The sequence below is a fragment of the Engystomops pustulosus genome, chromosome 7 (assembly GCF_040894005.1).
Source record: "Engystomops pustulosus chromosome 7, aEngPut4.maternal, whole genome shotgun sequence".
Lineage (NCBI taxonomy): Eukaryota > Metazoa > Chordata > Amphibia > Anura > Leptodactylidae > Engystomops > Engystomops pustulosus.
In genome coordinates this window covers 84500489-84513027 of record NC_092417.1, presented here as the reverse complement: position 1 = coordinate 84513027, position 12539 = coordinate 84500489, and the positions used below count along the sequence as shown (strand labels likewise).

The following is a 12539-nucleotide window of genomic DNA, read 5'->3' as shown; positions in this document are numbered from 1 at the left end:
TAAATTTGGTGTTGATATGCTGAAAAAAAAATTATGAAATAAAAAATGGAAGTAATGTTTAACTTATTTTAAGACTTTTTTTGTATCCCAAATTCCTTTTCTTTGTGCACACAGTATTTTTCAGGGGCTTTTCATTTTTCTTAAATGCACATTCAAGTAAAACGCCAAAGATTAAAAAATGCAACAAATAAAAAAAAAAAATTAAAAAAACATGCTGTGTATGCATCTCATTTGTAAAACCTGGCCTTAACTGGTTTCAACAGTGTTTTTGCTTGAGAAAAAAAAGCTGCAAAATATAATAATGTGTGAACCCCACATGTTAATGCTTTCTAGATTTTGTTGATTTCCAGCATGTTGCCCGAGTTTACATGTTCAGGTTTTGTGATGCAGTTTTGAAGACGCACATACACATTACTTATTTATGTTTCAGATTGTTCAGGATTTTTTTTTCCCATAAATCTGATCAGAATTTATAGATTGCACGGTAGATGAACATGAAGATTTTTATCTGAAGACAATTGATATCTGTCCAGAAAGCAGAATGCATCCACCACTGCTATATCAGGCAGTGAAAAGACAAGGGGTATAATCGGCAAGGAAAAATGGAAGAGAATAAAGAAACTGGAACAGGGCATCAAGGCGTTTAGTCAAGGATCATGGCTGACAGTGCATTGAGATCTCGCATGTATGGATGTGCAGACAAGACCTGGTTGATTTTCTCCCTCTGTTGTGATTCCGGAAATATTTTTAAAAGGGCGTCTTTTAGTGATAAAGTCTCATGGTGAGTCCTCTGCGGAGGCACAGCAGCCTGTGGCTGCACCAAGTTCTGGATGACAGGATTTAAAGTGGGTTTTTGGTCTATGGGTAGAAAAGCTCTAGGATGCGAGTGACCAGTGCCAATTGGGAATGCCCCGGAAATTGACGTGTCATGGCTGGGGAAAAATACTCCACTGTCTGATGGACGAGGGGTTAGAGGATAATTTCTGAAGAAGGAACAAGAACAAATAGGTAGTGTCAATAAAGCAGATATTATAATAGAACTTTTTATATAAGGAAATGGTGCAACTTTCTCACAAACACCCCAGTTCCGATCCATTTCATTGTACTATAGAACACAAGCAAATAAATTACTGACCAGGTTTTACTGTAAAGAGAAAAAAGGGATCATAAAGTTTTCCCTTAAACTACATTATGTAGCTGTACCAGCTCTTACTCATCATACAACAATGTCAATCCCAACCACCCAAGCAAAATGAACGGTTTTCTGCCCAATTGCATTTCATGGTTTAGTTGCCCTTAATCTAATAATTCCCTTATGCATAGAAATAGGTTATGTTACACACAGCAGAATTGATGTTAATCGGTATGCAGGACTACATGCACATGTATTCTAATGAATGGAACTGATTTTCCGTTCAAAGCTGTTATGTGTTAACTGTTAAAGGATTTTAGTCACTATATACTAGCGTTTCACCCTGTGTACAATTCATGGTTCCAAAAATGTGGACAGACAGATCTGCAAAACCAGCTGAGCTGACCAGCAAATAGAAAAAAATTTAAAACATGAAACCATTTTAATTGAGTTTTATTAATTTGTATTTCCATAAATAAGACACACACATAGAAGAGACAGGGGGGTTCTGCTGGTTAGGACTGGCAGTCTGTTGGTCCAAGTTGTAACAGTACAGAAGATCAGAGCTTATACCGTTTCTGCTTCCACATCCTTCTGGAAAATCAAATTGATCTCTGTATGACTTATAGCAGAAAATGGAGAGAGACTCAAATTTCCCCTTCCCCTGAGGCTTGCTTAAAAGAAATCTACCATCAAAATTAAGCATGGATAAACCAGGAACACTTAATGATAGACTAAGGCACTGTGACTGTGGCAATATTCTTATATTTGTTATCCATGGCCTCCTTCCTACTTAAATCAGCATTTAAAATTATGAGACAGAAAGGCTTGAGCCCCTCAGTGCTGCATCTTCAAAGGCTGTAACTATGTGCATGAGCACTGTGAGATTATCGCAGGCAGAGGGAGGGGGGAGTGCCAGAGGAACAGAGGAGAGGGTGAGACAGTGTAACAGCCTGGAAGAAAGGAAGGAGGCCATGCATAACAAATGTAAGAATATTACCAACGTTACGGTGACTGCATCTATGAGTGTCACTGGTTTAATCATGTTGGATTTTGATCGATTCCTTTAATATATAAAATGGATAGGAAAAATGGTAAAGTCGTCCTCACCTGTGATCAGGCTGTGAGCTGAGAAAAACATCTAGCTTTGGGCCATGTCGGCCGAGTGGATCATCTGGGATCATGAAGATATCACCAGCAAAAGTGTATTGTAATAATCTGAAAATAAAGTAAGATACATGAAACTACAAAATGAAAGAATTCATCCCATTTTTTTCATGAAAGCGGCTGTAAACCTTTAGTTAATAGGGTTACCCAAAGTATGCAATTCGCCTGGAGGGTCTTATCAGCCAGCTCACAGCCCCATAGCCTTCTATTGGGCACATGGTGCAGTGCCTCACCTGACCATGCCAAACTCTTCCAATAGACATACGTGGGGCGAATGTTGCTATGGACCCGTGCGATTGTGTGAATGAGACCCAAGTGAAACATTCTTCCTAATGAGCAGCAGTACTGCAAATAGTCTTGTACAAAGTGCCCTCTGCAGGCTATCAACAAACAAGAGGGGTACAAGGAGCATGTAGCAGAAGGTTTTTTTTATCCAGATCTACGCCATTAAATATAGAAACTGAGTCACCAGGGTGGAGGATCCTAAATATCCTCATGGAAAAAATTATGGGGTTACTGAGGAACAAATATGACCACAGACCTTTCTTTGATAATCTTGGTCCATGCAGGAGATTCAACAACAAACTCCCGCAGATTGTCATTTGTTACTATGATTCCACCAGTCTTTTCTGCTAAATGCAAAAGGAACCTGTAGAAAAGAAAAAGAAGTTTAATTGAAGCCATTTACCATACTCAGCCAATGCCAACAGAGAGATTCCCTTTCCTCTGAAGCCAGACACAGCAGTCCATGTATAACTGTAGTGTCTAAGGACAGGGCTGTATTTATCCCAGGGTACCGTGGACATGTGCAAGCAATTGTGTCGGTAGAGCGGACAATGATGTTGATGGAGTAGGCACCGGGCGCAGCCATCCCCACCTGAACCACACACCAGTAGCTAATGGGGGACAGTAGTGTAAATAATGGCTACTGAGGGCAGCCCTGTGGCTGTTGGCTGCTGTGGGGTGTAACTGACCTCTGGGAAAACAACAACACTATTAAAATTGTCATAAGAAGGTGGAGGAGAGGATTATAACATGAGGAATCTAACTTTCAGTGTTGCTTAATTTTCAGAGCCAGTTCTGACTGGAAGAAGCTGCAGTATGCAGTAAGAAAATGCATTTACAAGTGATGAAGCATTTTGCTCAATGCATTTCAAAACACAATGCAAACACAAAAAAATGTGGCCTGAAGCAGTTTTTGAGTTTTTCTTATAACGTGCTGGTGGTTATGATAAAAGATGTTAGCTTGACGATACCAATAGGGGGTGTAATCACTAGAAGTACCTAGGGCAGCATTAACCGGTAGACAAGCGACTTGCAGCGCTGTCAGTATCTACACACCTGTCATCGTGTGCTGCAATGCGAGAGCCCAACACTGTCCTGGAGGGGGTGAAAGATAAGATGCCCAGTTCTTCCAGCTGCTGAAGGAAGTGTTGCTCTGAATAAAAAAAGAACAAGTTGATAATGTGTTAGGGTAGAGAAATAGACATACCGTAGATACACGAGTATAAGCAGAGTTTTCAGCACAAAAATTATGCTGAAAAAACCCAACTCGGCTTATACTCAAGTCTATAAAAAGTAATTAACACTGTACTCATGTTTCTGACACCCCCTCAGGTCCTCTTCTTGCTTTCGATGCTCCGCTGCCTCTTTTGGTCCTTGCGATGCTGGCGTCTCACAAACAATTACGTCTGCAAGCGGCTGACGTCATTCTTTTCCTGGCCGAGCGTGAAGACCCAAAGAGAGATGAACAACCCGAAGGACCAAAAGAGGATCCGAAGAGGCACCAGAGCATCCAAAACAAGAAGAGGACCTGTGGGCCCATCGGAAAGGTGAGTACAGTGTTTATCTTTTGTAATTAAAGTCTTGGCATACACAGGGATGGGCTGGCAGGCTATATACTGCAGGGGGGGGGGGTTCAGGGGCTGCAGGCTATATACTGCGGGGGGGGGGGCTGGCAGGCTGCATTCGGTGGGGCAGGTGCTTGCAGGCTGTATACTGGGGGCAGGCTATATACTGGCCAACAGGGGCTGCAGGCTATATGAAAAAATTCCGATATCCAGTCTTGTCAGGAATCACTTGTAATCTTTATTTAGGCAAATATTAAAATTCCACAGCAAGTAGTCTTGGCCAACGCGTTTCAAACGGACTGGCTGTTCTTAATCATGGCTAACATAGAAAGATTCTAACAAACTTTTATGCACGTGTAAAGATGAACACACCCCCACTTTGACGTAAGTGAAAGGGAAACTTCCGGGATTTCTCAAAGGAGGAGGGAGAGAAGAGGGAGACGGACATCTAAAAACCGTTCTACACATACAAATAAGGTAATATCTTACTAAACGCAGGGTGATGTTTGTATTACAGTAAGCCCACACGTTATATAAAATCATGATATACATCGGGGTACTGAATAAACATAACAATACAGTGCAACTTGTATATTGTTAGAGCAGATAATCCAGTATAAACGTACACAATACATTGACAAGTAGAACGGTTATAGTTTCTCTTGGGAGAAAGGGGAGACAACAAAACAATTAGAAATGAATAAATAGTTGTTACTTAATTATAATTATAAAGGCGAGTGTAGGGTCACGGAGCCTTCCCCTGGTCCCAAAAGAAACTTGCAGTGAGAGATTCTGTAAATACATGAAAAATACAAAATTTTAAGTTAAAATCAATAGTGAGGACTGAATGTAGGAGAGCACAGATGAAACTACATGGAAAAAATGTGTAGCATAAAAGACGCATTGCCCCACTGGCATATTGTTATTATGTATTCAAAGAAGCCCAAAGTATAAGGTGTAAGACAGATAATAGTTGTTTGTCAATTTATGATACATAATGGTACATAAGTTCTTTTTTAAGGTTTAGGCCATGGGGTTGGCGAGATTCCAAGTTAAAAATCCAATACGCCTCACGGTTTCACAATAAGGCACTAATGCTTCCACCCCGTAATGGCTTCTGAATTTTTTCAATGCCGAACATACGCAGGTGATCGATTTGAGCATTCCCCCTCCTATGCGCCCAATAATCGCAGGTATAGGTTCAATGTTAGAAAATCTCAGTGGCTGGCTAGACTCGCTTTTGCAACCACTAGTTTGCAGAGTCCCTGGTTTTTTGCAAGATTCAAAAGACGTTTTACATTCCCTGTCTAACTTTTTGTGGAAACCTACCTATCAGTGGCTTACGTGTGATGTTAATCACTCTATACTTCAATTCCCCACCATATTGCCATTACGGCTTTAGAGTTTCACCTCCACAATATATTCTTTAAGTTCAGATGAATAATTACTATATTTGTGGAGGTTTGTTACTTTCTCATGACACATAACTATTTTATGCACGAAAATAGTTTTTTCTTACAGATCAAAGGAGTCAGTATGGGTGCTAAATTCTCACCCTCCCTAGCGAATTTAACCATGTCCTGTTGGGAGGAGTTGTACATCCATACCGACTCCAATCCTTTTTTGGACAGTATAGAGTGGTATGGCAGGTTCATTGATGATATACTCATTGTATGGAAGGGACCGAAGCCTGCCATACCACTCTTTGTCAGTTATCTCAATACCAATTCCTGCAATTTACATTTTACTCATTTTTCACATCCTTCAGAAGTGGTGTTTTTGGACTTAAAATCTACTGGTATAGCGGGGGAAGCTATTAATACTCACACTCACCGTAAACCCACTTCGGGCAACACAATCCTGCATGCCAGGTCCCAACACCCCCAACATACTATAAAGAGCATCCCTGTAGGTGAGCTGGTTAGAGCTAAACGGAATTGTAGTAGTGAGATTGCCTATTCTAATGAAATAGACAATGTTTGTACTAGACTCAAAAAGAGAAAGAACCCAAAAATGTGCTGAAAAACGTCTCCTCGGCTTATACACGAGTCATATAGGAAGTTAAAAATACTTAAAAAATAATAAACGTACATACTCACCATTCGGTGGCACCGATGTGCAGCGCTGCTCCCCCGATGTCCGCGCGGCTCGTCTTCAGGCTTCCGCGCCTGTCTTCTTTCTTCTGCAGGGCGCCGCCATTGTTCTTCTCCCGGACGGCGCCTAGTATGACGTCAGCAGCGGGGCGTCATACTAGGCACGGCCGAGAGAGAGCGCAATGGCAGCGCCCGGCAGAAGAAAGAAGACGGGCACGGAAGCCTGAAGAAGCCACTGGGGGCAGGCTGGACTGGCTGTATACTATAGGGGGCTGGTTGGCTATATACTGGGGGGGGGGGGGGTCTTTGACCAATGCATTTCCCACCCTCGGCTTATACTCGAGTCAATATATTTTCCCAGTTTTTGGTGGTAAAATTAGGGGTGTCGGCTTATACCCGAGTATATACGGTAATTGTAACTCAAACAATGTTATTTATGTTTTACACTGTACCCAATGTAATCTGATGTATATTGGCCAAACATCTCGCAAATTGAAAATCAGATTTTTTAGAGCGCCTTAACGATATTAGGAACCCTGAGAACCGTAACTTATCAGGTGCATCTAAACATTTTTTACATGTACATAATGCTCAAATCGATCACCTGCGTTTGTTCGCCATTGAAAAAATTCAGAAGCCATTACGGGGTGGAAGCATTAGTGCCTTATTGTGAAACCGTGAGGCGTATTGGATTTTTAACTTGGAATCTCGCCAACCCCATGGCCTAAACCTTAAAAAAGAACTTATGTACCATTATGTATCATAAATTGACAAACAACCATTATCTGTCTTACACCTTATACTTTGGGCTTCTTTGAATACATAATAACAATATGCCAGTGGGGCAATGCGTCTTTTATGCTACACATTTTTTCCATGTAGTTTCATCTGTGCTCTCCTACATTCAGTCCTCACTATTGATTTTAACTTAAAATTTTGTATTTTTCATGTATTTACAGAATCTCTCACTGCAAGTTTCTTTTGGGACCAGGGGAAGACTCCGTGACCCTACACTCGCCTTTATAATTATAATTAAGTAACAACTATTTATTCATTTCTAATTGTTTTGTTGTCTCCCCTTTCTCCCAAGAGAAACTATAACCGTTCTACTTGTCAATGTATTGTGTACGTTTATACTGGATTATCTGCTCTAACAATATACAAGTTGCACTGTATTGTTATGTTTATTCAGTACCCCGATGTATATCATGATTTTATATAACGTGTGGGCTTACTGTAATACAAACATCACCCTGCGTTTAGTAAGATATTACCTTATTTGTATGTGTAGAACGGTTTTTAGATGTCCGTCTCCCTCTTCTCTCCCTCCTCCTTTGAGAAATCCCGGAAGTTTCCCTTTCACTTACGTCAAAGTGGGGGTGTGTTCATCTTTACACGTGCATAAAAGTTTGTTAGAATCTTTCTATGTTAGCCATGATTAAGAACAGCCAGTCCGTTTGAAACGCGTTGGCCAAGACTACTTGCTGTGGAATTTTAATATTTGCCTAAATAAAGATTACAAGTGATTCCTGACAAGACTGGATATCGGAATTGTTTCCTTGGCGTATGCGGCCCGAGCAGAGGGGCGATCCGTTCCATACCAGGACATTCACATGGCTGGAAGGTGAGCTGAATTTTTACTATTACCGCTGCAGGCTATATACTGGGGGGGGGGGGGCGCAGGGGCTGGCAGGCTATATACTGGGGGGCAGGGGCTGGCAAGCTATATACTGGCCAACAGGGGCTGCAGGCTATATACTGGGGGAGGCAGTGGGCTGAGTAGCTATATATTGGCTAGAGGTTGCAACCAATGCATTTCCCACCCTCTGCTTATACGCAGTCAATAGGTATTCCCAGTTTTATGTGTTAAAATTAGGTACCTCGGCTTATACTCGAGTATATACGATATCTATACAAGCATTTTAATCTTTTGGCATTTTTTACAATCTTTTAGTTCTTTTCAGCCAGAGATTTCTTGTTTTTATGTATTTGAAAATCTAATAAAAATGATCAGATTTAAAGAAAAAAAAAAAAGAAGAGGATCTTTCACCACTTCCATCAACTACAACTCTTTGAATCGTTTAATAGTTGTTTGATGTAGACCGAATTTTCTCTATACCCCCAACTGTTTCCAAATCAGTGTTATTAGTGGAAAGCCCAATAAGCAATATAATTTAGGTCCTCTTAAAAAAGGTTTTTGCACATTATAAAAGGCTGAAATGAAGAGACAAAAGTGAAACCACTTACACCCATGCATTTGTAGCACAGAATATTTTTAAAAAGTATATGTATATTAGGGTCGGGAATAAAAATAAAAATGCTCATTCTATTTTTTTTTTTTAAATCCTTTTTTTCCTTATACGGTGTAACAGGAGATTCTGCCTTAACCCCTTCCCGAGGCGCGCCGTACTAGTACACTAGTGCATGGAGAGGGCTCGCAGGCCAAGCCCTCTCCATAGCCGGTAAGTCTTTGCTGCATATTGCAGCAAAGGCTTACCGGTAACACCCGCAATCAGTGCTAGCACCGATCGCGGGTGCTTTCACGGCGATCGCCGCCGGAGGCTTCAAAAAGATGCCATCTTGCCGCGGATCTTCGCTCCCCGATGACGTCACGGGGAGCGGTGATCCGTTGCCATGACAGCTCCGGGCCTTCGTGAGACCCGAAGCTGTCTCGTTTTAACCCATTCATTACAATGTGCTATCAGCACATTGTAATGAATGAGGAGTAAAATCCCCATATACTGCCATATTGCAGTATGGCAGTATATGGTAGGATCGATCAGACAACCTAGGGTTAAAGTACCCTAGGGAGTCTGAAAAATAGTAAAAGTAAAAAAAAAAAAAAAAATTATAATAAAAAAAACCCTAAAAATTCAAATCACCCCCCTTTCCCTAGAACTGATATTAATATTAATAAACAGTAAAAATCATAAACACATTAGGTATCGCCGCATCCGAAAATGTCCGATCTATCAAAATATAATAACGGTTTTTCACTGCGTTAACGGAAAATAGCGTCCAAAGTCAAAAATGACATTTTTTTTGGCCATTTTGGAAAATATAAAAAAATTAATAAAATGTGATCAAAAGGTCGCACAGTCCTAAAAATTATAGCAATGAAAACGCAATCAAAAGTCGCAAAAAATGACACCACCCACAGCTCCGTACACCAAAGTATGAAAAAGTACAAATTCTTGTACAGGTGGTTTTAATTTTTTTTAAATGTATGAAAACATTATAAAACCTATACAAATTTGGTATCCACGTAATCGTAGCAACCCAAAGAATAAAGTAGACCTGTCATTTGGGGCACACAGTGAAAGCTGTAAAATCCAAGCCCACAAGAAAACATCGCAAATGTGTTTTTTTCCTGCTTCCCAGTACGCGCCATGGAATATTAAATACCGTCACTACGATGTGCAATTTGTTACGCAGAAAATAAGCCATAACAGAGCTCTTTATGTGGAAAAATAAAAAAGTTATAGATTTTTGAAGGTGGGGAGTGAAAAATGGAAGTGAAAAAACTAAAAAAAAGTCGTTAAAGGGAACCTACCACCCCGATTCTACCTATAAAGGTAGAAGGGGTGGTAGGTGGATGGATGGGACGTGAGGATAGCCCTTTTTTGGGCTAATCCTCACGTCCCAGGTGTCTTTTAGAAAACTTTATTGCATGTATATGCTAATTTTTTTATCCGGCTACTGGGGCGTGGAGTAGCTGGACATGAGGATTACCTGGTAGGTGGAGTAACACGGCTACTGGGGCGTGGAGTAGCCGCGTTACTCCGCCTACCAGGTAATCCTCGGCGCGCAGCTCCTGGTAGCTGTGCGCCCTCGTCAGAGTCCCCTGGCTACTGCGCATGCGCAGTAGTTCCGGCCCCGGAGCCGCGGCGCCGAAGGCTGGGGACCCGGAAGAGGGCACGCAGCTACCAGGAGTTTACCTGGTAGGCGGAGTAACGCGGCTACTGGGGCGTGGAGTAGTCGCGACTAGTAGCCTCATGTCCGGCTACTCCACGCCCCAGTAGCCGCATAAAAAAATTAGCATATACATGTAATAAAGTTTTCTAAAAGACACCCAGAACGTGAGGATTAGCCCAAAAAAGGGCTATCCTCACGTCCCATCCATCCACCTACCACCCCTTCTACCTTTATAGGTAGAATCGGGGTGGTAGGTGCCCTTTAAGGGGTTTCAGCCAGGAAAATATTATTGATTGTAAAAGTTGCAGTATGACATCCATTAAACCACATTCTGAAGCAAAAGAAGTAATGGGGGGGGGGGGGGGGGGGAGCCAGTCTATAAAAATGTGTAAGGGCTCATTCACACGGCCATCTAGGGGGGGGGGGGGTGTATATGCGGCCACATGTACGGTAAAAGCGACCCGGAGGCAGTACGGCGCCACGCATGTGTGGCACCGTTCCGCGCTGTACACGGGGAAAAGATAGAGCGTACTTTTGCATTTAGGCATGTAGACATGGTCAAGACAATCTCCTGCACTTCAAACCGAGCATCAGTATGGGGAAGAAAGGTGATTTGAGTGCCTTTGAACATGGCATGGTTGTTGGTGCCAGAAGGGCTGGTCTGAGTATTTCAGAAACTGCTGATCTACTGGGATTTTCACGCACAACCATCTCTAGGGTTTACAGAGAATGGTCCGAAAAAGAAAAAACATCCAGTGAGCGGCAGTTCTGTGGGTGGAAATGCCTTGTTGATGCCAGAGGTCAGAGGAGAATGGGCAGACTGGTTCGAGCTGATAGAAAGGCAACAGTGACTCAAATCGCCACCCGTTACAACCAAGATAGGCAGAAGAGCATCTCTGAACGCACAGTACGTTGAACTTTGAGGCAGATGGGCTACAGCAGCAGAAGACCACACCGGGTGCCACTCCTTTCAGCTAAGAACAGGAAACCGAGGCTACAATTTGCACAAGCTCATCGAAATTGGACAGTAGAAGATTGAAAAAACGTTGCCTGGTCTGAAGAGTCTCGATTTCTGCTGCGACAATCGGATGGTAGGGTCAGAATTTGGCGTCAACAACATGAAGGCATGGATCCATCCTGCCTTGTATCAACGGTTCAGGCTGGTGGTGGTGGTGTCATGGTGTGGGGAATATTTTCTTGGCACCCTTTGGGCCCCTTGGTACCAATTGAGCATCGTTGCAACGCCACAACCTACCTGAGTATTGTTGCTGACCATGTCCATCCCTTTATGACCACAATGTACCCAACATCTGATGGCTACTTTCAGCAGGATAATGCGCCATGTCATAAAGCTGGAATCATCTCAGACTGGTTTCTTGAACATGACAATGAGTTCACTGTACTCAAATGGCCTCCACAGTCACCAGATCTCAATCCAATAGAGCATCTTTGGGATGTGGTGGAACGGGAGATTCGCATCATGGATGTGCAGCCGACAAATCTGCGGCAACTGTGTGATGCCATCATGTCAATATGGACCAAAATCTCTAAGGAATGCTTCCAGCACCTTGTTGAATCTATGCCACGAAGAATTGAGGCAGTTCTGAAGGCCAAAGGTGGTCCAACCCGTTACTAGCAAGGTAAACCTAATAAAGTGGCCGGTGAGTGTATATACTTGGCTTATGTTTGGCGAGTCAAGGCTGGAGCAGTGCAGAGCCAGGGCAGCCGCAGGAGTAACAGAGCCTCCTTATCATAATTGTACGATTTTTTTTTTTTTAGCAAAACCACGCAGTACAGGGACTAAACAATATATGCTTCGGCATCAGTGTAGCTACAGCATTATCAAGGTATGTTTGGTTCATAATGCATAAAAACAAAGTGCTAGATTTCCTTTCAGCAGTTTTAAATAAATCTGGCTAGACAATTCCCTTAAGTAACTGCATACAGAATTAATGACAGACATGGCTGAATAAAAACCAAAATGTGAACGGCCCTTCCTTACCTGTAATGTTAGGATCTCGCTTCGTTCTCCATTGAGGAACAAACACTGTGATTTTCCGGTGTCCTTTTCTCCAGAAATATTCAACTGCTATTGCAATTCCTCGACAGGAAAAGAACCTCTGTAATCCGTGACTAAAAGGAGCACATTGAAAGTGTATGTCAATAAAACTGTGGAAACCATATCAACCCCTTCCCGCACCATGGCTTAACTGTTCTAGGACAGGGGTAGTTCCTGCACTTTGATGTATAGTTATGTGACATAACAGAGGTGCCAGTCACAGATGACAGGGACACATAGTTGCAATCTCAGTGCTGGCCGCGGCGTCCAGTAACCTAGCAACCGGCAACACATATCAGTCCCTTGCCGGCGACCGTTCTGAT

The 12539-nt window shown here is 42.3% G+C and overlaps 1 protein-coding gene across 6 annotated transcripts in view; it reads right to left on the bottom strand.

Moving 5' to 3' along the window:
• Positions 1-375: 375 nt before the first annotated feature.
• Positions 376-12539, bottom strand: part of N4BP1 (NEDD4 binding protein 1) — a 69243-nt gene continuing 57079 nt past the window's right edge. For 4 of the 6 annotated variants that reach the window (XM_072117155.1, XM_072117154.1, XM_072117153.1 and 1 more), the window contains 5 exons: positions 12160-12290; positions 3641-3737; positions 2841-2948; positions 2243-2350; positions 376-983 (listed from right to left, as the gene is read on the bottom strand). In XM_072117155.1, the coding sequence (XP_071973256.1) occupies positions 644-983; positions 2243-2350; positions 2841-2948; positions 3641-3737; positions 12160-12290 (784 nt within the window). In that variant the 3' untranslated portion in view covers positions 376-643. Of the gene's footprint in view, positions 984-1568; positions 1727-2242; positions 2351-2840; positions 2949-3640; positions 3738-12159; positions 12291-12539 lie in introns of those variants that run through there. The other 2 variants (XM_072117157.1, XM_072117158.1) reach the window with 2 other exon arrangements.